Source organism: Phoenix dactylifera, chromosome 8 (assembly GCF_009389715.1).
Source record: "Phoenix dactylifera cultivar Barhee BC4 chromosome 8, palm_55x_up_171113_PBpolish2nd_filt_p, whole genome shotgun sequence".
Classification (NCBI taxonomy): domain Eukaryota; kingdom Viridiplantae; phylum Streptophyta; class Magnoliopsida; order Arecales; family Arecaceae; genus Phoenix; species Phoenix dactylifera.
Genome location: NC_052399.1, coordinates 27,501,207 through 27,528,839, shown reverse-complemented (window position 1 = coordinate 27,528,839; position 27,633 = coordinate 27,501,207). Strand labels below are relative to the sequence as shown.

At 38.4% G+C, this 27,633-nt stretch overlaps 1 protein-coding gene and 1 non-coding gene across 2 annotated transcripts; both read right to left on the bottom strand.

Moving 5' to 3' along the window:
* Window positions 1-3,027: 3,027 nt before the first annotated feature.
* LOC103708615 (probable potassium transporter 17) lies at window positions 3,028-15,961 on the bottom strand. Its single transcript, XM_008793628.4, has 8 exons — window positions 15,220-15,961; window positions 13,800-14,022; window positions 6,705-6,947; window positions 6,559-6,609; window positions 6,211-6,471; window positions 6,069-6,121; window positions 5,626-5,995; window positions 3,028-5,354 (listed from the first exon to the last, which is right to left on the bottom strand). The coding sequence occupies exons 1-8, from the start codon at window positions 15,304-15,306 to the stop codon at window positions 4,507-4,509; spliced, it is 2,136 nt and encodes a 711-aa protein (XP_008791850.2). The 5' UTR covers window positions 15,307-15,961; the 3' UTR covers window positions 3,028-4,506.
* An 11,249-nt stretch (window positions 15,962-27,210) lies between these two features.
* LOC113462826 lies at window positions 27,211-27,313 on the bottom strand. The gene has a single exon (XR_003385988.1). It is a non-coding gene; the product is annotated as a U6 spliceosomal RNA (small nuclear RNA).
* Between the last annotated feature and the right edge of the window lie 320 nt (window positions 27,314-27,633).

The window sequence follows — 27,633 nt, the reverse complement described above, 5'->3', positions numbered from 1 at the left end:
GGACCGCGGAAAATTATTTTATGGGAAATTATTATGGAAAATTATTTTATACTAATAATTATAATATTTTATACCTTTATTTTTGTATTATACTATAAATATAATATCATATTATATTATATCATAATATATTAATATGTTATGTTAAATAATTTAATATTATGTTATATTATGAAAAATTAATTTATACTAATAATTATAATATTTTATACCTTTATTTTTGTATTATACTATAAATATAATATCATATTATATTATATCATAATACATTAATATGTTATGTTAAATAATTTAATATTATGTTATATTATGGAAAATTAATTTATACTAATAATTATAATATTTTATACCTTTATTATTGTATTATACTATAAATATTATATTATATTACATTACATTATAATACATTAATATGTTATGTTAAATAATTTAATATTATGTTATATTATGAAAAATTATTTATAATAATAAATAAAATATTTTATACCTTTATTATTGTATTATACTATAAATATTGTATTATATTATATTACATTATAATGCATTAATATGTTATTTTAAATAATTTAATATTATGTTATATTATGAGAAATTAATTTATACTAATAATTATAATATTTTATACTTTTATTATTGTATTATATTATAAATATAATATATATTACATTATATCATAATACATTAATATGTTATGTTAAATAATTTAATATTATGTTATATTACCAAATATTATTTTACTCTAATAATTATATTACTATTATGCGATATTAACATAATATTATTTTATATTACAATAATATTATAATATATCGTATATTTATATATTAATTTATGTTATGTTTTATTATGTTCTGTTGTATAATACTATGCAATGTCCTTTATGGTAATTTTGTCATACAAAAGTACTTTCTCAGTTTGTTTACCAAACACAAAACAAAGTACCACAGCACTTTACGAATGTAGTTACCAAACAGCAAATAGCTTTTTATAATAGCTCTACTTCAAACAGCTCTACTTCTAACAGCTCTACTTCCAACAGCTCTACTGCCAACAGCTCCCCCAAATAGGGCCTTAGTGTGCGAGGCAGCACCAAATCCAATTTGTTGCGACAGATTTCGATGAAAACTAAGAAGAACAAAGAGATTCGAGAAGATAGAGAAAAAAATAATTGAGTACGTGTACAACCTTACATGCTTCGATCACAAACTTATGTCCACAAGCAAGGATGGAGAAGAGATTCTACTACAATCAAAAGAATAGACTATCCACCCTCCATAAAATCCTAATCCTAATACATCTTAGTCTCAAACTTTTCTAACGAGACAAAAAAAATCCATACATATCAAAAACTAGCTCGAGCTTTGGCACATGCGTCCCACACGGTCCTGCAAGGCGGTCAACATGCACGACCGAGAGATACGGCCCGTGGGCCATGGCTAGTGCTATGCTTTGTATAATTGTTGCCGATGCTTCTCCAAATTTCTCGAACGGAATCATGAAGCAGAGTGGATTTAGAAATTCAATACACAGTTAACACTTCCCAAGAGCAGGTTAGCCTTGCAGATTAGGATTCAAATTGAGAGGAGATCTCGCGGACATCATTGATCCAAATGTCAAAGGAAATATCAGTCCCGAATGCTTGATGAAGTTTGCACAGCCTGCAGAGAAGTACCTGCTTGATGAAAATTGAGAGAGAATAAAATATTTATAGGTTTGTCTTGGGAGTAAATTGAGAACGTGTTAGCTTACTAATCTGGTGATGTGGCTGTACAAGATACATCGCCTTTATCAGGGTTTAAGGGGTTAAGAATACCTCTCATCATGTAATTATTGTGTACCAGTCTACTCTTCCAAAAAGATTATAAAAAAAAAGGCAAAAAGAAAAGAGAACAAGTCGTGACCTTCTTGGTTTGTGCTTTGGGGAGCAACACGTGGGTTGTGAATGCATGGTAAGGTTTGGGCACTAGATGTGATGCAAGTTGGTATTGAAGATAAAGACATCGAATACTTGGTAACATCTACGGTATGATAGAATGGTAATTGTTATGTCAAAACAGAGCATCTATCATGATCCAAATGCATGTACAGATCCTAATTATTAGGTTTTCAAAAGATGGTAGCAGTTTGTCGACTAAATTACAATCATTACCATCTTATAACAATGTTTATTTATTTGATATCAGCAATTTACTCCTAAAGGAGATTTCTATTTTAATATTCATGAGAATTGAACATGTGGGCAGCACCAGAATAAAAAAAAAAAAAACCACAAATGTTTGATGCAAGATGAGTGATGATTAGTTTTTGAGAGCAAGTTGTCGAATAATTATTTGCAGCAATGCAACGATAGCATAGTATTAGTTCACGTTTGGATTAATATGGCATAGCATAGACATGGCCTCCCCAAATGCATCAACTGTGGTTTGTTCCCATTTTAATCATCATTAGCAAATCAAATCCATGGCTTAGATATTCATAAACCACTCTAGTATGGATGTACTTCTTTATAGATAATAATACCAAATTTGCTTTAATAGCATCTCCTAATGGAGGGCGGCCATACTTGTTCAACTTTAACTCTTTCAACTTGGATGCCATGAGCTAGGCCTGGAAGTCTCGCAGCCTAAGCAGCCTGACATTGATAACTAGAAAAGATACTATAAGAAATAACATTATGCAAACAAAGGAACTTCGAAACGAGGGACAAGAAGTGTTCCGTTGAGTTTAAAAATTCAATAATAGTAGATCTTCCATAAGTTAAAAAAGGAAAATAAGAGACAAATGAAAGTGGTTACAGAGGCTAGCTTGTATGGTCAAGAAAACTTCAGCACATCAAGTTCAAAGGATCAATAAAGTACCGTTACATCCAATGAAAATGGTAGCAGATGTGCCAAAGGGGCACCTTAGTTGCAAGGGTGAAAAAAAAAATCCTTCAATGCTCTTATGATGATGCGAAAATAATGCAGTAGAACTGAAAGCTGAAAGTTTTGAGGAAACGATGCCAATAATATTTAAAAATGAACAAGAGAAATCAAATTTTACTTTATTTCCAGGTTTCGATATGTAAGGTTCAGAGCCAACCATTTAAATTAACCTGAACCTAGGAACCAAGACAGAAGAAACTAAACCTCTCCTACATGATCAGCGAGGTACAAACATTTGCTTTAGTCTCCTCAACAATGGCTAGTTAGGAATGAATGGAGCTAGAAGCCTCTGTACGAGCTTCCCTGTAACTAACTTCGGAGAAAACTCAGTATATACTTCTTGAAGTCGCTGACAACTGTAAACCAAGATGTCCATATTTTGCAGGTAACTGAATATATGAATTCAACCCATATACTTCTATCTGGTATAGCATCCAAACCAAACTTGTAATGTAAGTATATGTATGAATTCAACTTGGTTGTAAACCATCACAAATGATAAAACATCCAAAAGGTTATGACATCTGTATGCAGTTTAGATCAATGCTCGGGTGCACAGGTCATGTGAAGCATCATTGTTCAGTCAGATTGCCAAATCATCTGTCAATGGTGTGATAAGATCAGTCATTCGCTGTTGTAAGCCGGATTTCAGTTTGTGGCATTCGTTGTAACCACCAGAGGATCCACAGCACTGTCCAGTCGTCGAAGATATGCCTCATGAGATACCAAGAGATCATGAAGTTCTTCGAAGGAGAAAGGTTTCTCCCTGGCACGGATAGGTGCCACAATATCTCGAAATTCAGGACCCAGTCCATTTAGGATGTAAACAGTGAGATCATTTGAAGATAACGGAGTGTCAATAACAGCAAGTTCATCAGTGAACCCTTTAACTGTTTATAGGAATTCAGTGACAGATGTTGTTTCTCACCGAGCCAAAGATAGGGATTCTTTGAGTTGCATCACTCAGGAGCGAGATCTATTGGCATATAAGCGAGTTAAAGTCATCCACGCTTCATGAGAGGTTTCGCATGGAGTGAACAGCCGCTGAAGCATCGTCTTGAGAGAAGGAGACGGTAGTAGATCGTCGGACTGTTCCATCAATATACCCCATTAAATCATAGCCAATGAGAAGAGAGACGAACTGAGCTTGCCAAGATGGAAAATTCGTTGGTGTGAGCTTAAGAGGAAGCTGTGAGAATGCATTCACAACCACTCGAGGCATGGTGGTATTGGCTACAGAAGGAGTATGCAAAACAGGATGAATAGAGGAGCTGGAGTCTGCCATGAGAGAATATCAGAGGATCCTTGTTGTTCGTGGGAACTAAGGAGGCTCTGATACCATACAGAAGATGAAGAAGGTGATGCTTTATTCTCAACAATAGAGTGATTACAGAGACATTAAATAGAGGAAGAGATAAGCTTATGAGCTGTAGGAAAGAGAGGATAAGCTCGACTGTTACAACTGAAATAACAATGCTCAGCGAACAGCAATTACAACAGAAGAAGGAAGAGAGAGGAGGTTGTTGCAGTAAACAACCGGCTTAGATAATATCCCGTACAATGTTCACATTTGCACAACCATTCAAGCCTTGTAGAGCATGCCAATCTCCATTCGCTGTTGAAGGGGTATTGCCAGAGTGGGAAGGGCAGATCTACAGTTGCTGTGCAGAAATTCATAGAATCCAAGCAATATCCTGTCAAACCGGCTAGTTTCATTACCAATGTAAAATCTTGTCTTACCCCGAACGTGCACCACTCCAACTGATTTTGCTTCTTCCAGTTGCGAAATCTCCTCTTCAATAGAAACAGGTGACAGCCCATCTGAGCTTATCTCAATATGTGCTCGCAGGCTATTAGTAACTTGGCTCACAAAGTCATCTTCCTCGGGACTAAGGGAGTCGGCATATCCATATTGAACCATGCACCCATATATCCCATCAAGCCCAAATCTCCTGATGATGATTCTCTCTTGTGGAGGAACTTTGGCCACTAACAGATACCTGAGAGTGGTAAAAATTGTAACTTTATGGAGAGAGCGCATGTTCTGCATGTAGTGTCCAAGTATTGGAGTTAATCCATCCTGTATGTTGCTGTAAAAGAAGCATAAACCTGGAACTCTTTGGATATCTGACCTTTCCAAAAGCTCGCCGAGGCATTCCAGAGTTATTTTGTTGGTCATTTCATACTCTAGTTTTCTTTGCCTCCCATAATACCACCCAAACATTATAGATGCAAGGATAATGGAAACGGCAAAAGGAAACCATCCTCCTTCCACAAGCTTAGTGAAAACAGCACTCACATATGCCCCTTCTAGAATGGAAAAGGGTACAAAGTACAAGCCAGCAAGAATAAGTGGTGTTCGCCAAATAATGATCATGACAAGAGTCAACAGAATTGTAGTTATGAGCATGACAAGTATAACTACAACACCTGCAGCAACATAGTGTGGATTAATATGGATATAAACATTGATATAAAACTTGCCAAAGCAATGTAGGCCTGTTGGTTGGTAGACCTATCCTCAGCAGGTGCTGGGAGATTCCAGGCTCAAACCAGAAGGTGGCAATCTCGAGTGCGATTTTCACCAGCCCCCTCCCCGGTAAAAACAGAAGCAAGAAAGGCAAACACTTACTATAACAATAAGACAATGCACAAATTAAAAGGTAAACTGAAAGTAGAACAAAATATTAGTTTTGCATACCGAAGGCATTTCCAATGTTGTTTCCATCACCAAAACCAAGTATGACAGCAACACACAGAACCATGAGAACGTAATTTGTTTCTGGAGAGTAAACTTCGCCTTCTTTGTGTTGCGAAGTGTGAACCACTTTAACACGTGGAAAATAATCAAGGACAACTGACTGCTTAATAACAGAAAATGTTGCAGATATTAAGGATTGGCTAGCAACAATTGCTGCTAGTGTTGCAATGATAAACATGGGCCAATAGACTCGACCTGGCACAAACTTGTAAAACCCATCGCTGTGATCATCAAGATGTTTGATGAGATACGCTGTTTGTCCAGCATACGTGAGGACCAATGAAGGGTATATGCTAAAAAGGAAGGTTATCTGCACACAAAAGGGGACTGCATAATAATCTCCAAATTATGCATGATATTCTATTTTATGCTTAGTTAAATACCTGAATAGACCTTTTGTTGAAATGACCGAGATCAGCAAACATAGCTTCTGCACCTGACGCAAGAGCAGAAAAAAGAGTGAAATATGTCAATATATTTCACACACTTGACATGTGGAGGAAAAAAGATTGTAGAAGAAAGCACCTGTAATGCATAGAACAGTGCCTCCAAGCAGTTGCCAGCCTGCCTTACCTTTCCTCAGAAAGAAAGAGACTATATAATGTGGTGATAAGGTTTTAAATATGCCAGGGTAGTATCGCAAGAAGCTGTATATGCCTATAATTGGAGTGGTGAAAGTCCAAGCACCCATGATAGGGGAAAAGAGGAAGCTAACTCGAGAAGTGCCAAACCTTTGCAATAGGAATAAAACAATCAAGACCACAGCAGACATGGCTTCCACAGCAGCTGCAAGAATTGGAAAGTTACAGAAAAACAAAATGAGAAGGAAGCTGCATTGACCAAAGAGTGTACTATATTTGCTCAAGAACTTACATTTGTGAACAGAAGGGAAAGGTCCTCTTAGTCCATCCATTGCTGATAACACTGGTACGATGAACAATATGTAAAACTAAAAATCTGTCCGTTGGGCATTGCCAGCATTAAGCATACACAACATACAAAGAGTTTGCACCACATACCTGATATAGCAGGTGTAAGTATGCCATCTCCAATGAGCATGCACATCCCTAGCATTGCAATGAATAGCACTATCCTTCGTGCTGTGATGCTTTGCTCAAGAAACTTTCCCAGCCTACTTTGCTTTTCATCACTCATTGACTGGTTAGGATGTAAAGGACCAGCCATTGAATTTGCTCTTTTTGATGGAAGGATGCCAATATTGGTGTGCCTACAGAGCAAAGAATATAGAGCGAAAGTACCTCCTGCAATTTATCATTTCAAGCAACTCAGCATCTGTGAGGAAAAGGATTAGCAAGTAGAAAATCTCAGTTACAGGATCAATAAATCAGTTTTTCCTTATTTAAAAAAAAAGAATATGCATTGTATACTATGGTGCTGATATATAACAACAATTTAAATCAAGGTATGAACCGGCGACATTAATCCCTTCAAATCATAAATATTTTTGTAGTTAGTGGTAGATCAGAGGCATATGATTTTTGAATAGAACAAGATTCAGATTAGATGACATTGATAGAAGAATAAAATCCTCTATCTAATGAAAATAAGAAGTTCAAGTGCTCAACAATGAGACAAAATCACAAGTTATAATAGTATGACTTAGAAACCAGAACAAGTGGGTCCATCCACCTGAAAAGGAGGCCAAAGCTGTCAAAAATGTTTCGTGCATCAATTGAGCAGTTTTAAAAGTACATTCACATGCAGATAAATAATTTAAGACTACAATTTAATTACATCTTTATTTTGTGAGATCAGCTTGCTACTTAATCAGGATAAAGCCAAATATGTCTATTTTCTTACTGATCTTAGGCACATCAATTTTTAGAAGCTGTACATTTAAGCCCTATCAAGTTCAAAAGTAGTTCTATCCAGGTAAGGTATAATATATGGTAACTTGGGAATATGGAGACACAATCTGGTATAAAATTATTCTACCATTTTAAGAAAATAGTTTTGTCCAGGTCTAGTGGAAAGGGTGTGTAAAATGTTTATCAAAAAAAATTAGCCCTCCACCAATCTTCTGAAGCAAAACTGCAAAAGTGGTTGTTAGGCATGATATAGGAGCTTATTTTGGTTTGTTATGTACTATCCCTGTGCCAGACAGGGCATTGGGCATGAGAACATAGAATTCCATGAGAAGTACAAAAACTTATAATGCAGAAAATCCCATGCATTCTGAAAAAGGTATCCCATTTACATCAACCAGCAATAGACAACAATAGGCAAAGAATTTCAGATGTTAGAGTACGCTCCAATAGAATCAATGACACTTAAAAAATCTCATCCATCCCAAGTGCCAGACAAGATCAAGACACAAAACACAAGCTTCTCAATTTAAAGGCCATTGGCTGGGTAACATAGTTTAGGCTTGAGTAAGTATTCCCAAGGCACAACCAACTTAGCATTGCCATTTAGTCAATATATTTTAACATGTGGACATCATGATCAACGGTGCAGATCTTTGATGTGCAGGACCTACTACTGATTTTGGAGTTGAGAGGACTAGATACCATTTCCTCTCGAGAGAAGCAAAGTCCATTTCTCTCCTCTCTCTACATACGTGTTTATATATTATGAATAGTGCAAATATATATGGGTTCCCACACAATAGCACAAAAATAAGATCAGTATTATGTTATTGATTTCGATAGTAAATAGTTTAGAGATATTAGATCACATCCAAAAGTTTGGATCATCACAAACCCCTAGTCGTTCCATCAAAACCAACCTTGTTTAGACTGTTGTGTAAGCGCCACTATATTAGTATATATATAGATATAGATGTATTATATACATATAATATATACATATACATACACACACATTATACATCTATAAAGAGAGACTCTTTATCAAGGCCCACTTTTTCAGTACTGGCTACCATACTAGTCAGGGACTGGAACAGTACAATACTAAATCATATAGTATCAATACTCGTCATGCAAATACGTATCAGTTCAGTACTAATATAGCTTTTTGATATTTTTAATTTTTATTTTTAAGATTATTTTAAGTCAATAGATGTTTAAATTATGTTTAAATTATGTTTAATATTAGTTTATATCATATTAATTCCAAGAGATTGTAAGATTGCTTAATGGACGCAATTGTAATAATTAAAATAGACAATACATATTTTGATCTTAAAAATACTTATATCATATTGATTTGAATTATAAAATATATACCGACATCTACTTCCTCATTGAGCGCCTACATCGCTTGCAGAGATCAAGATCTTTCTCATAGTCGCAACCTTGGATATGGCCCTTACCCAAGTACTATACCTTCTGATACTGATCTTCTATCTGATACTCGGTTAGCCATCTCATTCCCATCCAAGGAAAGATTGCAATAGTGAAATCTAGTTGAGACTATGGAGGGTAGTAGCCACTCAAAAACATGTTGCTAAATGCATGTTGTCCTAGAAATATGCCCTAGTTACCAACAAAAAATACCATATTTTTCATAATTTTAGTTGAATTAATAATTATTTGAGTAATTAAATTCTTACAATTAGATAATTTATATTGTAATGAGAAAAAGGTTGAATTACTTCAAAAAAAAAAGTGTCTACATTATCTCTAAAGAATACTAATTTTTTATATTTTACAATTTTTATATATTTTTAGCTAATTTATAAATAATAAATTAATATTTGATTATGAAATATCTTAAAATTTAATTTTGATTCAGATTAATGTAGAACCCTATCATGGGTATGTCTTAATTACCAATTATTTTTGAAATTATTTTAATTTGTGCCTAAGTTTGGATAGCCATAACTATGCTCAAATTTAAATAAATTGCTATTAAAATAAGAGAGCAAGTAGCATGCATACTACAATCTTTTTAAAATTTTTGAATATTGTTTTATTTATATTATTTTAAATTTATAATAATTTTTAATCTAAACATTGCACCATCAATGAAAAATCTTTATTTTCTCATCAATAAATAAATCATTCCTAAATCTACAGTATCATGAAGTCATGCTAAAAGACAAAATTTTGGATGATTTGCCATTTTTATCCAATTTTTGGTCTATTATAGGCATCAAAATAGGCAAAAAATAGAGGAGTGAAGAGAAGGAATAGGATTGACTGATTTTGCTTCAATTTTGGCTTAAAATCGGAAGGAAACCCTCTTCCTTGAATTTTTTCATCCAAAAAATTGCTTTCCTTCAGAGGAAAAGGGAGGACAAGGCTATGGGATGGCCTTCTACTACTCCCCATCTATTGTTGGGCCAATATGGGCCCTTTACTGTCCCGAACATCCTTACAAATCTAATATCATGCCGGTTTGCGTTAGTGTGCCTTGAATCAAGCAGTTCAAGTTGGTAAGGCATACCTTTCTCTTAATTGATTATTAAATGATAGTTCACCAATAACATAAGACTTGTTCTATATTATGGTTGGGAAATATTCAAACCACATTAGTTTCACTTTGAACAAGTTTAAGGATATTCAAAATCCAATGAATGGTGTGGATCATCAATTTGGGCAACCCACCATGTTTAACATGCACAGAGCTTGACCAGCTATTCCCATAGATGTCATACAATTATGTAAAATATAGAGATGTCTTCAATTTAGATGTCCTGGAAATTAAATGGTGAACATGTTTCATTAATATTTAGGCTCAAATGCTAAATGTTTATTTATCATTGGAATATACACAAAATAAGCAATAAAAATTTCAACTATATCTTCTTAGATAAACTGGAGCCAATTAGAGATGCCCTATAGAGTACCTAGAAAACTCCTTTCTCCTAAACTAGATCAAGATCATAACATGCCCTTCAGTCTTAAAGTTGAAGGCACTTCATCAAATAAGAATTTCAACAATCAAAATCTCACCAGCCAAATAATCTGGAATATGCTTAATGGAGAACCCTAGAAGAAAAGCTTCAGAATTATGTTATCCAGTGAAATGCACATAAATGACTTATATAAGTACTAATTATGGCATTCCAGCAGAGGGCTTTAAAATGGATTCAGCTATTCAAATATACAATCTAAACAATTTTTATAACATAGACTACAAGCTACACCCATAATTCTAGGTAGCTTCTATGGATCTTAGCATGCAAGCTCATCGTAGCCAAGGTATGTTCTGCCAGCTCTGAGTTATTTATTATCTTACCAAGTGTTCTTTGGCATTCCCCTCATTCTGATGTTTCAGCCTACAAGGAACCGCTTGCTAGGGGAAACTGGTAAGGTCTTCTTTGCACATATCCAAAAAATATCTTGTAATTTCTTGATGTTTACCCCTATTGGTGCCGCTAATAATTTTTCCCTCCTATTATTATGTTATATAATAATATAATAGTAACATAATTTTACAAGACATACACCTCAACTTCATTATAGCTGCACACATAATTTTACCCCTATTGCTGCGATTTTATTTTGGACTTGCCATTCGCTGTACCGGCCGAATCGGACAGTACGAAACGTACCACACCATACCGGTTCGGTACAGTATCCAGTATGGATGGTGTATCAACACTCAGTATGCCGAAAAGATCATATACCGTACCGTATCGACAGTGCTAGTATGGTACCGGTATAGGGTCCGGTACCGAAACGGCGAACCTTGCATTAGCATCTTATTATTCATACTAGTAATGTATAAAATTCATCTCACAAGACTTGTACAAGCATATACAACCATCAAGAAGTTACAAAAGACAATGTATATGATTTTTTGAGGGATTCTGTAGGTGGAAGCAGAATTACATATAAATGTTTGTCTGTTCTATAAATGAGCAGAGATAGTGACCAAGATGCTCCCAAGTCCTGACAATATATGGCATTTCTTGACCTTCCCAAAGAAGTCATAGAAAAAAGAAATGTATTGCTGGTCCATTTGGCAAATATGGGACAACAATCTTACATTGACTACTTTTGGAAGGTTGTTTACTTAAATTTTGGCTAGCACTGTTTTATGGCAAAAGGCCATATGAGCAGATCCTACTAGACCTATGAGCAAGGATACAATGCTCAATAAATCTCCACTCACTGCCTGTAGCGAACCTCTAGATTTTGAGATGTATGAGATATGTGATTATGTGCATTGGATGCCAGGAGATGACTTCTTGTGTTGATCAAATGAATGCTTCAACCCTTACTCAAAATTTCAAACCTGAACCTTGAATATTGTATGTTTATGATGGAATAGTTCCATCACACAATTAGATACCATACAGGAATACATGATTTATATAAGATAAAGACTCCTTTTGAGCCACATAGGTAATTGAACCACAATCCAAACTGGTCATGTTACTGACAAGATATTATGGCATTCCCAACATGCAGCCTGCATTTTAGAAGTTCTTACTTTTGAGTCTGTCATTTTTAATGAGATCAATTTAATGCTCAAAGTAGAGAATTGTCACACCTACAACCAAGTCATACTATTATGTACCAAATTTATCTGAGCCTCCTCCCAAAGTTCTGACCTTCTCGAAATTTCAACTACGTATGTTTGTTGAAGTAAAGAATACTGATCTATCAACTAATAAAGTTGGAGTGGTGTTTAATCTCCAGTGTAATAAAAGTATTGGAGCTTTTATATTTGCTGAGAAGTTAAAATAATTGAGTCTTTTAGACAACCACTTTTCAGATAATCCTGATTTAACATAGTACCTGCACAGGCTCCCTGCCCATGTTAGTATTTTTCATAATGTTTTTGTTTCAGTTATCCAGTACAGGCATTATACTATCAAGAGGATGTAGCATAGATCTAGGAAAAGTAACATCTGAAAGGGTGTCAATGAATAGCATTTACAACTGATTATCAGATGAGGTGAAGAGCAGATCTTGTTATCAGGAGGCTAGGCAAAACTATAAAGAAATATGGTGACAAACTATATGATGACCCAAAACTATTCATTCAAATATCCTCATCATAGTGTGGTCAATTCAAGACATGCTTACGATTACCTTGTAAATTTGCATGCATAAAATAGACAACCATAGGCTATCATGTTTCATCATTCGGGCAATAGTTATGATCACATAAATTAAATATAGGTTGACTAATCTATAGGATGTGGAATTTCTGCTGCCAATATTTACAATCAAGGTTTGTTGTCTCGGTACCGGACCTCATACTGGTTTATCTTATTACAGTATCGGTATGTAGTACCATACATGACAGCGAAGCGTACCGAGGCCCGAGGGTAGATATAGTACGAGAAGGCGAGGTGTATCGAATGTTGGTATGATACGAGACCGCGTACTGGTTCGTACCGATATGATACACTACAAGACTGTGTACCGTGACCGGTATGGCAAACCTTATTCATTATAGTTTCTTAGGTAACTTACGACATCGCATTCTTTATTTTTTCCTTAATTGCAACATTAAATAAAATATTCCATATTTTCATCCTCCTCTATTATGTGATTTACTCTATATCAGCCTTCAGATTTAAACGTTCTATTTCACTCTACAATTCCAGGGTAACCAAATTTGCCTCATATATGGTTGCTCTCCAAGCTTCAAATTCCAGCTCCAATTGACAGATTGCTTCTGATGAGTAATCTTACGTACAACATAGGGATGCAAAATGCCTCTATGTCTTAACGTAAATCATAAGAAGAAATTAATTCTTCTCTCCAGGAAAAACAGATGCAAAATGAGACTACTTCTGAATTCTCTTTCAAGATAATTTAATGTGCCATGCGCTCTAAGAACCATCTTGTTGCCTCCAAATAGGTCATGTCACAGTTAAATATCATGCACCTAAAGATTGTTGCCAATAACTCATACTGATGCAAGGTTCCACCTACTTAATAACACCTCTACTCTGTAAGGCAAAGAAAGCATAAAATTTCCTCTACATTACTCCAATACCTACTTTGCTGATTATTTTTACCACTCTAAACCAGGAAACAAATCAACATATGCCTGCGATTTCAGTTCAAGCATGTGAATTCTTCACAAAATATCAACAGCAGGAAAACCGAACACGATGTCCAGATTACCCTTTCTTGGAACCATATTACAGAAAAAGACAAGGGAAGCACAATCAAAGAAGTGAGTTCCCATTTCAGCAAAAAGAAAGCATATAATGCACATACCTTCACCTTGGTCATCAGCATTTAGAGCAATGCAAACATACTTAACAACCCCAATTAGAGTAAGAGTCCAAAATATGATGCTGTAAATTCCCAAGTAGTCCTCTTCGGTCGGAGAATTCAAGTTCATGGATGGGTAAACATAGAGAGGAGAAGTAACCAGGCCACCAAAGACAACTCCAAGCGTCTTGTAAGCAAGAACTATGTCCCTCCATGTGCTACGTTTCTGCCCAGGTACAAGAGATCAAATTACCAAGAAAATATACTAAATAAAAGACTAAGAAACATCCCAAAACAAAGTGTAAGTGGGTCCAGCTCACTTTGGGAGGCCCAGATAGCCCACTAGGGCATCTACCTTTTTTTTTGTTTCCTTTGCAGAACCACAGGGTGCGTGTGGAAGAAGAAAAAAAGGGAGGTGCGTGAACAGAGGCGCTGCGGCACATTGTGAGCCGCGGAATAAAAAAAAAAAAAAAGAAGGAAAAGCAGCGTGCGGCAGAAACCAAAAAAAAAAAGAGAAACAGAGCGCGTGACAGGAGAAGACCCAGCGCGCGGGGAGAGCAGAAAATCCTTTGCATGCGGTACGAAAAAAAAACAAGTTTTGTTTTTCTTGTTCTTTTTTTTGGGTGTGGTTTTCATACAGAGATTTAACAAATTGAGTTTCTATCTAAGAGTTGTATTAGATGCTGTAAAGAGTTGTAGTATTCATTATTAGGGATCTCATTATATTCTTGAATTCATCATATTGTGGTGGTTTGGGTGAGATCATTGTTACTCTTAAGAAGGTCATATTGGAGTTTTCCTAATTTATTGAGAACTCAAGTTTTGAGCATAAACTTGAGTACTGTAAATTCTATATTTATTATAGTGGATTGATTGGATTTGCCCCGTGGTTTTTTTTCCCCTACACTAGAGGGTTTTTTCACATAAATTTGGTGTGTTTCTTTCTGCTCTTCAGGTGTTTGATATATTGCCTGTGTAAATATTACTTTTAGTTGGTTTTGGTTTTGGCTTAATTTATTTCGCAATATTTCTATTTTGGCCCCAACACAAGGAGCATCAAGGAATCATCTGAACAATTTAATATTATTTAACATAAACATCATAATGTTAACTAAAATACTAACAAATCGAACAAAGAAACATCCCTATCTATCTTAGTTCATGAGAAAAACCAATAAAACTAAAACCAGTAGGACATGATCCAAACCCATCTATAACTGTATGTCAGAAAAAGGGTAAATACATCACAACCGCATGTCAGAAATTACAACAGATGGAAACATTTACAGTGTAACAGAATTTATAACGCATAAAACATCTCTTTCTTCCATTAACCAACCAAGAAAAAAGGGGGCAATAACCACGAAATTCGAGCTCTAAACAGCATAAATTTAAGGGAGGAAAAACCACCAACGTAACTCACATCACTCTCCTCCCCGTGGCTGAATCCATTGTGGCGGTCGTTGACAGCGACCTCGAGAGCCGCGCCGTTCTGGAGCTCCAAATCCATGGGACTAGAAGAAGAGGAGAGGTGAAGGGAGAGACAGAAGGCGGGGGGAGCGGGCAATTGTTGCGTGGGGAGAAGAAGGGAGGGGGACTTCGCCGCGGCACGGCACTGTTTTGAGTCTCCTCACAACTATTGACCAGAGGCGGGAGAGGTTTTGGCCTTTAGCGCTAGAATGATTAGGCTGGAATTTTATAAAACTTATGAGTAATAAAATTATAAGATTGTAAGTCTAACTGAACCTATATTTAGAAATATTTGTAAGTGATTTTAGAGTGGATCGGTTTGAATCTGCTAAAAAGAAAAAAAAATTGCCCAATCCATTTATAGATTATTGCGGAGTCCATGAGAATCTAGAAAAGATTATGGTTCTGGATTTCATCCACAAGACCAAAAGATCTTCCACGACCAAAGTGTGAAAGATAAATAATATTTTAAGACCAATCTTATCTGTTTTTCCTCTTGCTCTAGTCCATAAAAAAATGGTATGCTCAGCTTGAATGGTGGTCAGCTAGAGAAAGTTAGTCTTTTTTAACTAGCACAAACAAAGAACATGAGGAGAAATAAAAAAAGAACAAAAAAATGCTCTTCTTCGTCTACCAATAGTGCATCTTGCCTTTAAATAGATATTGAGGGCCGGTTACCATGGGAAAGCTGCTGCTAAAAAAAAAAAAAAAAAAAATTGAGAGAAAATATTTCGCTCTCAAAGCAGGTATCTAAATAAAATGTTCAAAAGATGCAGGATGGCAAAATAGAAACTAGACATATTTATAGAGTTTCTAAAATTGTGAAATTCTCGTATGACTTTTATGTATTCATCGAAAGCATCCACTATAGGCTAGACACATTTACAGGGTTCCTAAAATTTACTTAATATTAAATAAAAATAAGAATTTCTTATTGCTAAATCAAATCCTGATTAAAAATTTATATGAAAATTACTATGTAAATAAAATCCTACACAAAGAAATTTGAGATAATAATCGACAATCAAATTCATTACAACAAAATGATTTTTTCAGTAGACTTTGGTTTCTTGTACACATCCAATTATGACTATAGGCCCATATTAAACTGGCAACATGAATGATTACATAGAGCATACCTTTTCTCCTTTAAAGTAGTGCATTAAACCTGTTTGTCCTAGGGAAGTTATTGCTCTTTTGCGAATCAAAGGCTAGCGTATTGCGATGTCGACTTATTTAAATGACTGGTCAAAAAATTGAATGCTTTCATCAACCTAACCAATAATGATTGAATTTAGAGAGAGAAGCTATGAGGAGAGAGAAAGTTCTGTGCCGTGCTCCAACGACTAGTCATCGTTGGTGGGTACTCAGGCACAGTGGTCGTCACTCCATACAAAGGTCTTCGAGAAGGTAAGACCGCTAGCTACTTAGAAACAGAGTTGTTGCAATCACCACTTATTTTAAAAATTTAAGTTTATTAGGTGAAATATATTTATTTATATATATATATATATTTTTATATATATAGACGGGCGGGTCAAACATATGTAAAAATTTTAATAATGAAGTTAAAAGATGCGGAGACATAATTCAATCTCCTATGGTACTTTTAGGACAAGTGGCGATTCCAACAAGAGGGGTGGGACTTGGCTCGTGGGCGCTTGGCATGTTCGTCGCCGTCCATGGCGGAGTCTCCAAGAGCCGAAGGGCCTGCCGGCGAACGCAGGAGAGGAAGATCGGCTTGCTAGCGGGCGCTCCACGGGCTCGTCGTTAGCTAAGGGAAGTTTCTGCATCATTCGCTAACCTTCTTCTTTTCTTAAGCAGGGGACGATCTCCAAGCTTGTCCTTGCAGGTTTGGGTCGGGAGAGGCTGAGGTGGCCGCTTCCATCGGCTAGTGTGGCTCCGGTGGCTACCTCAACTGCATGGAACGGAAGACTGGCTCGACGGGGAAGCAGCCGTCGGGGAAGTCAGTGGAGGGGGCAGCAAAAGGAGATGGTACGCCGCACGCGGGGCGTGGGGAGAGCTCTGGGGCTTGTGCGAGGCTAGGGCCCTTGGTGACCCATCGGCCCACGAACGCAGAGGTGGAGCGGTTGTGCCGTCGCTTCCCGACAGTGCTGGAACTGCCGGAGTAGCCGATCGAGGCCGCGCGTCGGGAGTGGGAAGGGCTGTCGGTGGTGGTCCGCAGGCTTGGCCGTCGGGTGCCGGCCGATTGGGTGGCCAAAGATGTGGTCGCCCGTGGGACGATGGCGGAGGTGGTGGCGGTGCCCAGGCGGGGCGGCCGCTGGCGGTTGACGGGCCTTCGTCTGCCTACCCGGTGAGGTCGGCGATGGTGGTGACGATCCGGCCGGCAATGGTGGAGTCGAGGACGGACGAAGGCTCGTCGAGGAGCAGCAGGCTGGGGTTGATGAGCAGCTCCTGGCCAATGCTGACCGACTTGAGCTCCCCGCCGGAGATCCCGCGCACGAGGAGCCTGCCAATCATGCTGTTGCGGCAGCCGAGGAGGCAGAGGAGGGGGGTGTAGAGGATGTCGTCCTGGGCGACGAAGCCCATATTGTGCCGGATCGGGTTGGAGAAGGGCCGACCTTTGCTACTGGAGAGGCGGCCGCCGGGGCGGGCGAGGCGAGCAGCCAGGGCCGTAAGCAGGGTGGCCTTCCCTTATCCCTCGCGCTTTCTTCGCCCGTCCCTCTCCCTCGCCTCCACCTCGAAATCCTCTCTACCGCTTAAAGAGAAGATGACCCTCTGGCTCTGACCGAGATATTTTATAAGATTAATCACAGACCACAGAGCTTTGGGCTGGCCTTTAAGCATCAGCCTGCTGCAAATCCAAATAATTTTATAAATTTAGATAAAATTTAAAATTATTTAAATTTTAAATAGACCAGATCGATTTAAAATTCAAAATTTTAGAATCCAATCCAACCCCATGTCTTCTAAATAAGTTAAATTAAATTTAATTAAGAATTACGAGTCATCCCGATCTATTTACACCACCAAATAGAAATGATGAGCGCATGTTTCATCAGCAGCTCCGCATAGAGAACAAAAGGCAGAAACCACCAAGCCTTTTTTCCACAGCTGTTTATTAGACATAGCTGTTTTTAAGGAGATCCATATATAGTATGGGCAAAGGACAACCCCAACATTAATGAACTGACGCAAGGTTTGCCTAAGAAAGATTAATCTGCTAAGAGTATCTGTGGGGGCTTATCCTCACATGTCTGGGGCTCGTTGCAAGAAGGAGGTCATATAGACTAGGAAGATCTTCAGCTTCTTTTTTTTTTTTTTTTGGTAAAATTGAATTGATTGATATGTCAATTTATAATTTGAAAAATTAGTTTAGACATCACACCGCCAGTGACTAAAATAATGATATGTGTTATCTAGCACTTAATTATAACCCTATCAACTTGTAATATAAGAAATTAGTTTCAACACCACACTATTGATGATTAGAATGGTGGTATCTATTATCTATTATCCGATGCTTAGTGTACTCTGTATTTGTTATATCTATTTCTGACTCATGCCACTAGGTTACTTGACCATAGCCAAATGATGAGAATAATATTAGTTTGTAAAAAAAAAAACATACTTTTGAAAAGAAAAAAGGAGTATTATTTTCTGATATTTGATAAGAATAATTTTTTTTTCAGTCAGTGATATGTTATAATTTGCATCTGATGATTGTTTTCTGTTGATATGCTCCAACCCACTTTGAAGTATTTTGTTCTTACTTGTTGGCGCAGCTTATTATTTTTCATTTACTATTTATAGATTTTGATCCATGATTGATTGCGGATTGAATTAAGTTGTCTTGTTATTACTTTAAAATTTGTTATGAAATGCATAGACTTGTTATTTTGGTAGACTTGCATGTTTGTATAATGGTTCGTCATGTAGACTTGCGGTCTATTATGCTTTTGATCCGAGGCGTGACACTAATGCTGAGAATCTCCCATTTATTAACATCATATTTTGAGGAGTGAATAACCTGATCTCCAACCGCTTTTCTTTCCCAGGAAACCAGCCACCACACAATGCAACAGAATACACTGAACTTTATAAAGACCACGACTAATATTACATCAAATACCAAGCTACAGCTACACAAATTTAGAACATCCGTAAAAGAAAAAGAAGAGTCATGTCATCTTATTCTGAAGCTTCTCCCTCTGAATTTATTGGTTAAGTATTTACACCCACTTTTCCTTTAGAGCATTTAACGATCGATTTGCCCTACCCATCCCTCTCGCTTCTCATGGTCAGTAGCTTGATCCCTCATGCTGCTTGTCTGGGCCTCCGTATCAACCATCCAGTTCTCGGCTAGACAATCTTCCCCAACTGTAGTCTCTGAGATGGAGTCTTTGCCATCACCTCTTTAGCCACTGCCTCTTCCAGGAGAAGGTTCTAATGCATCTCTTGTGTTGAACTGAGCTGGGAAATGGAGGTTCAAGCTCGCACCAGCAGTACTGTGTGCGAGCCTTGGGTTCTTCTCTGAACATAGCGTTGCCTCCTAGTAAGGCAATCTTTTTCGACAGCGATCTGGTGAACTTCCACAACTTGGGGTTGGGCTCACTGGCTGTCGAGGTTTCATAACTTATTTCTTAGGTTTGGATGATATGGGACGAAAAGAGAGCTTTCATCTTCTCATCTCTCTGTCTCTCTGCCTCAGGGTTTACTCTAACTTCGACATGCCTCCTAATTGGCAGAAGGAGAGAATGAAAAAAGGGTGGCCAAGTCATGGAAAAAGGGAGCAAAGGAAACGATGCATGACTAACTCAAAAGTTCAGGAAGAAATTAAGGCATTGAATGGGTGTTGGAACAAAGAGATCAACCACCATCATGATGAAGGGAGTTAAGAGAGGGATGACTGGGGGAGATAGAGGGCATGTACAAAGGGGAGATGGGGATTATAAGTCATATATATACAGAGGCTTTTATAGGCAGCCCATTTTAATTTTGCGACGTTATGCTTCTCAAGTGTTCTTAGTCGAATCCAATTTGATTTTGTAACGTATAACAGGCAAATATTAATTTTAGTAACGTTCTTCTAGGCTGCTCCTTTCTGGACTTCATTCAATATTGTAATTCAAGCTTCATGACTGTTTGTATATATGCTATGAAATTACTTCCTCAAGAGAAACTTCTCGCATTCATCACTGAGGATACTGTTCGATTAAAAAAATGGGCAATTATTAATTAGAGGGTTGGATAAACATTGGGTAATAGTTGATTCAGAAAGTTGGATATAAATACTGGACAATAATTAAACAGCTGCTTCAAAGGAAACAAAATCTATAAGATATAATCTAAAACACTCCTAGTGAGCTATAACTATTTTGTCATAACTTTTTCCAAAGATGTTAGATTGAGGCTTATTTTATAAAGCTGCTAGAGGAGAGCTTAAAGACAGCATTGATATGACCCTCTCTTTTGGTGAGTTATAAAAAAGGTAGAGTACCTATTTTGTCATAACTAGTGGTAATAGGTAAATATGGCAAGATATAAAGTCTTAACCGTTGATTAATATGGAAATAAATCTTGCTGATTTCCTTTCTATAAATTTGAAGGAAAAAGGATAACTTTCTGCTGTCAACTTTTTTTCCCGTAGGAGTTCAATCTTGGATTCGGATGATCTTTTCTTTGGCATGTTTTGAGAGAGGTGGGTCGGAGAGGGACAAATGATAAAATCATATATTATTTATCAAACAGACCATCAACTCTAGCTATATCCAGGTCAGGTTGGATTCAGAAAAACAAGGCCAAGCCCATATCATAACAATATAATATATAACTATCTTAGTTTAGAACTAAGTCGGGTAAACACCTAGTCTAACCATACTAGGAAATTAGAAAAAAAATCTTGGGCTTACATCTGAACAATATTCATCTAGACTGAGCTATAGTGAGGCATAGATTTGCTAGAGACAAACCCTATGACCAAATGTCTGAGTGATGTCATGCATTGCTTCATCAGGAAAATGAATAGCCAATGAAAAATGGCGTGGTGACATCATGTTTAATATAAACAACTATTTCAAGTGACGAATATGGATAAAAAGGCACTTGATTTTACATGTGGATTGCTTTTGTTATATTTTTATTTATGTAGTAGAAAACTAGATACTAATTTCTCCTATCCATTCATTAAAACAATTTTAGGCTCAAAAGTTGCCACATTTAGTTATGACGGCTTATGATTGTTGACAAAGTCATGCTTTCTTTAATTTAGTTCAATTAGTGGCTAATAAATCATCCAGTATGGAAGTCTAATGATTCAATCGCTTACTAGAACCAAATAATGTTAGAATTTAAAACCATACCATGTTAATTCTTTGTTGATAACTCGCATAACTTTTGTTTTAATTATTTTTATATAATGTTTAAAATTAAACTATTTTCGCGTTCAACATGCAAATTAAGGCTGTAAATGTATTGGGTTCACTAGTGACCCGACTCGATCCGACCTATTTGCACCCCTAATGCAAATGCAATTGCCCTATAATTTTGGTCATCCATGTGTCATGCGACGGTCCATCATTGCATGGATCCTTTATGATACAATGAGCACCATGCAATCACGAGCTTCCAAATTAATACACTGAAGGCTTCATTGCAGAACTGGACTCAACCATAAGCTAGATAGCCTCCAACTTAAGTAACAGACACGCTACAGCTGGTAGCATTTTCAGAAACCCTAAAGTGGATCGCTTTTTTCTAACTCGAGAGACAAATGCACCTTGCAGCTGGCATCTTTTTCGGAACAAACAAACTTTGCATGCAAAACATCCTTGCCCTCTTTACAAAGAGTACTCCTCCCCGTCGTCATCCCCACCCCAAATCCCCAACCATGGCATCCATCTACAAGCCCTTCATCCTCCTCTTCCTCCTCTCCATGCTCTCAAACTTTTCTACACTCCAAACTCGGCCTATACCATCATACCCTTGTGACCACTTCATCACCTCCGACTACTGGACGCGTATTGCACAAAAAGACTATTGTCGCATGAAGTATTTTGAGAGTTTAATCCGTAGGAAGACTAAATCCCACGGTGGAGCCACGATCCCTACACCATCTTCTCAGGCCCCTTCGAACACTGTACGCTCCACTCAGCCACAGGAGGGTGCCAAGCCACTACTGCTTCCAAGATATGGGTCAGAAAACCAAGAGCCTACTACAGAGATCTATTCCTACTTAGACGTACAAAGTGTGTTAAGGGCTTACCAAGCAAATATATGATAGCATTTGTTCTCTATGGTAAGTTGTGTGTGAGATTTTTCCGGTTAGATATTTGAGTTGTTTGAGATGAATAAAATGCAATGTTTCATATGTAATCTAATTTAGACAAGTAAAGATGGAAATATTTGCATGTTTTTGCGGCTATAAATTTCTTTTTTGATTTGATTATGGTTCTTTGCTTCAATTGGAACCCATCCACACCATGGTTTGGACTTAGAGACGATCACATTATTTATTAGATAAAAATAAAAATATTTAAATAAAAGAATAAAAATAAAGGAGGTAACTTCTTGCCAGATTCAATCAAAACTAGACCTTCTTTTTTTGGTACAAAAGGCCAAACACCCAAAATGAAGAAAAAAAATGGAATTCTAAGTTAAACCCCCCAAAAAGCAGTTTATTTTTTTTCCTAAAGTAAATGGAAAGGCATATGTTGCCTCACTAGCTACTTATTATGATAATGAATAAAAATAAAGTAAGAAAGAGAGGAAAGGTGGGGGAAGAAGGGAGAGAGGTGAAGTAACAAAAGAATTATATCATAATAGGGGATAGTAGCACAATGAGAGAGGAGTGATGCAGGGCTATGTCACAGGGGTTGAGGGAGTGATCAATGCTTTCTTAGAGCAGATTTGCACCATGGACCTAAGAGAAGGATGGTGGTTTTCAGTTACTTAAATGAAGATATGGCTTTTTTCCATTCTATTCAAATGATTAGCAGGTAGCAAAAATTATCTAGTCCAGACTGATCAAAAGTTGCTGATCATATGCTACTTTTTGAAGGCTAAATAGAGTGTCGTGATAGTACTTAGAGATAGGCTCGACTTGTGAAGCTTGGACAAGGAACACTATATTGGTCATGCGAAGTAGGAGCATAACAACATATGGTTCTCATCATACTATAGGGCAGAAGGGCAACTTGTGTAAGCATGCATCAACCACAACCCAAATAGTGGTAGAGCCAAAATTTTTTGCTATGGCCAAAAAAAACAATAGTTATATACACCGATCATTCTGTGAGAAAATTAAAAATATTTAGATTAATAAGAAAATGCTATTAAATCTTTGCTTTAAACCATGAATGCTAGTTCCTTCTAAGGTCCAATTGGAATGGAGATATTATTTAGGCTAAACTAAGAATGATGTCATAATTATCAAGGACCCATTTGATATTGCTTTTGTTTCACTTTTCATTTTCAAAAGCCAAGAAGAAAAATTAATTGGACAGTGGCGTGAATCTTAAATTTGTTTGCCACATTATTAATCTTTTCATTTTTCACATTTTCTTTTGAAATATATGATTTTTGATTTCTAGGCATTTTTAGTTGTATATATCATAATCAGTGGCGTGAATCTTCAATTTGTTTGTCACATTATTAACTTTGGAATCCAGTACATACCCTCTTCTATCAAGAAGAACAAAGCATATATATAAGTTATATTTGTCTATGTGTATATTGAGGTAGGCATTCTGATATGGGCTAACTAAAGCCCTCTAGAGAACTTTAGCCCACATGATAGTCTCTTTTGGCTTTGTGGTCCCTGCTGGATGGTCGAATCCTATTCTATTATATTACACCCTTGTTCAAAATCATGGGGTCAATTTTTAGTAGGGATTAAATTGGAAGGGATGGTGGTTGGTTGGTGCCTAAAATCAAATAGATGGTTGTTGCGGGGACGACCTTCGGCCGGAGCCTCGCGCAACAGCATAGCCCACATTAAGCTAGCAGAGAAAGAGAACCGCGTTCCTCCCGAGGTATTATCCGCTTTGGGGGTCGAGCGTACCTGGAGCCCTCCTCACGGTTTTGTCCCACAAAAGGCGCCTCGAGAGGAAAGGGTTTCCACCCCCCATTTAAGGCACGGAACCTTTCCGCTACTAGCCGATGTGGGACTAAATTCAAGGCCCCCTCCCATCCCCACAACATAGCCCCCCCAGCGGAAAGGTTCCGGGCAGGTTTTTGCCCACCGAGCCCCCACAGTCCTGAAGGGTAGTCAATGGAGGGAGGAGGCGCCCCTTCCTGGCGCGCCATCTGTTGCGGGGACGACCTTCGGCCGGAGCCTCGCGCAACAGCATAGCCCACATTAAGCTAGCAGAGAAAGAGAACCGCGTTCCTCCCGAGGTATTGTCCGCTTTGGGGGTCGAGCGTACCCGGAGCCCTCCTCACGGTTTTGTCCCACAAAAGGCGCCTCAAAAGGAAAGGGTTTCCACCCCCCATTTAAGGCACGGAACCTTTCCGCTACTAGCCGATGTGGGACTAAATTCAAGGCCCCCTCCCCTCCCCACAACATAGCCCCCCCAGCGGGAAGGTTCCGGGCAGGTTTTTGCCCACCGGGCCCCCACAGTCCTGAAGGGTAGTCAATGGAGGGAGGAGGCGCCCCTTCCTGGCGCGCCATCTGTTGCGGGGACGACCTTCGGCCGGAGCCTCGCGCAACAGCATAGCCCACATTAAGCTAGCAGAGAAAGAGAACCGCGTTCCTCCCGAGGTATTGTCCGCTTTGGAGGTCGAGCGTACCCGGAGCCCTCCTCACGGTTTTGTCCCACAAAAGGCGCCTTGAGAGGAAAGGGTTTCCACCCCCCATTTAAGGCACGGAACCTTTCCGCTACTAGCCGATGTGGGACTAAATTCAAGGCCCCCTCCCCTCCCCACAACAATGGTGATGAAAGATTTGGTGGGGCTCTCCAATTCTATGGTTTGCATGCCAATTTGAAGTATGAGATTTTAGGCACTCTGGGCATGGCATGCACTTTATTCTTTTGGGGTCTTTCCAAAAGGGGCCATGTGAGATTTAAGTACTCTCTCTATATCATTCACAATTGATTTATTGGTGGACCCTATAAAATTTAATATTTAAGCTAAGCGTGATTGACCTTGAGGTAGGAGCATGAACTCTATCAACATCTCAACCCTAACATTGAGTATGATCACAATCCCGGTAGGCGTATTAAATCGAAGGGTAAGAAATTGGAGCCATGAATTCATTGAAGATTTATATGATCCAATATGTCATGCTAAAGCTCCACAAAATTAAAAAAAAAATGGTTTTCCAAATTGAATCTGTTAAAAAATATAAGGAATTTGGTGACTTGGAGAGCAAGCAAATCAATGGGTTGTGTTCAATTGGATGATATGGCATTGGGTAACCCCTTAACCTTAGTGGACTATTCAAGCATTGTTAGGCGGCCCAATAACTAGACCCTCAATGGTGGTTGTTGTGTGGACCTTGGGCCACATTTGGTTGTTGAATGGGAGCTTTTTAGCCTTTAGTTGGAGGGACAAATGCAGGGGATAAAAAAAGAATTACATTGTTTGTTCATTTGGATTATCAAAGGACAAATCTGATCATTGTTTGTTCATTTGGATTATCAAAGGACAAATCTGATCATTTTACCAAAAAAGATAAAAAAAGGACAAATCTGATCTCCCACTTTTTTCCGTATTCAGAGAATAGGTGGGGTAAAAGAATAATTGAATGGTAAAATGGTAATTAGGTCGAGTAAATTTTTGTCCAGTTCCATGGAATTAGTATATCTAAGCCCAACACCCGAATTGGCTCATGATAAAGAGCGGGAGAGATATCCCCTGGAATGGTATAGAAAGTGATTTTTTTTTTTTTTCTAAAGCGGATGGATCATACCCGATGAGCACGGATACACTCAATAAAATAAAAAAAATAAAATATCTTGGAGTGCCAAGGGCAGCTTCCCATCTCCAGCCCGCAGAGTACTGCCAGAGTGACTGGCTACATAATTAGCCACTTAGTCCGCAACCCAATTAGCTTCATAAAAAATATGCTTAGCCTAGAAGGCCTCTCCGTCCCTCACCAATGCCTAAATATCTGGGACCAAAGGGTAGACGTAACCAATATCCCTTGGGCCCCCCCCGGATCCAGCTGATGACCGTGGCTGAGTCCCCCTATAGAATAATGGAACTGGAGCATAAAACATACCGGGCGTGGCGAAGATCCGCCCAAGCGGCCTTCAGCTCTGCATTCGAAACCGATATGTCGAAGAGTTGACTACCCTCTGTAGCCACGACCCTGGCAGACGGGTTCCGAATAACGAAACCTGTACCGCCCTGCGTGCCTCTGTCCAAGATGGACCCATCGAAGTTGACCTTGAGGAAACTCGAGAGGTGGGGGCTCCCAGGTGAAAAACACCGTACGGGATGCTGCCGAAGCAAAATGGAAACCCCAGATGTCCCAAGCTGTCAAGGTCGGTATGATGTGACTGAGCTCTACCGCCTGTATACAAGCACTCTCCACCACAAGTTTCAGCGATATACTGCGTTCGCCAAAGGTACGAGCGTTCCTAGCCAGCCAAATTTGGTAAGACGTGCAAATCGCTCGAGCAGCTCCTAGCAAAGAAGTGAAGACTCTGAACATCGGCGTATGGCCCGTAAAAACTGGTCCCTCTAGCTCTGAACCTCCTGCGGGATCCCTACCAGTTACCAAGTCGCCCTAGCCCATATGCACTGAAACAAGGCATAGTCCACCGTCTCGTCCACACCACAATCCCCACATACTGGGAGAATTCTCAGTCTTTATCCACTAAGTACTGCTCTCGTCGGAAGATAGTCCGAGACCACCTTCTATAGAAACAGGGCTCCCCTCAGATGGAGTTTTAAGTGCCAGATCGAGGTGCAATCTGGCCTAGGCTATACTGCCACCGGAGATAGAGGAGAGGTTGCCCCTCCTGATGCTGGTCCTAAAAATTTGGACCATTTCTCGATTTATGCGTGTCATCCTTGCACAGGGCCATGCTAATCTACTATGTATCATTCCAATTTTATCGGATGTCTCCGAATGCTGCTCGGTAGCATAAGTTGGGAAGCCGGAGGATACCCTCCCTTGTTCTGCAGCCGTACTAGCTTAATGTCCATGGAAGTACATCCATCCTAGACCCTTTTTTCACTTCCCTTTTTACATTTTCACTTCTGGTAATAGGCTTCCCTAGTGTTATTGGCCAAATAGCTGGTCCCCATCACTATGATCTCTTGAGGTAGGCTTCCCTCTGGGGCACTTTCTTTAATCTTCTTGTCCTGCCTAGCCCCAGCCGCCGAATCATCTAGGTCGGCTTGTTTGTTATTCTTGTGCCTACTCAAGCATGGGTTAATAATAGGCCTCATAGGG

Excerpts from the sequence above, each read along its gene's own strand:
- LOC103708615 (XM_008793628.4), bottom strand. The coding sequence starts at position 15,306 with ATGGATTTGGAGCTCCAGAACGGCGCGGCTCTCGAGGTCGCTGTCAAC. Across the intron at positions 6,610-6,704 it reads ACTTACACCTGCTATATCAG|TGTTATCAGCAATGGATGGA; the intron begins GTATGTGGTGCA and ends TCATCGTACCAG. Across the intron at positions 5,996-6,068 it reads TCAACAAAAGGTCTATTCAG|ATAACCTTCCTTTTTAGCAT; the intron begins GTATTTAACTAA and ends TTTTGTGTGCAG.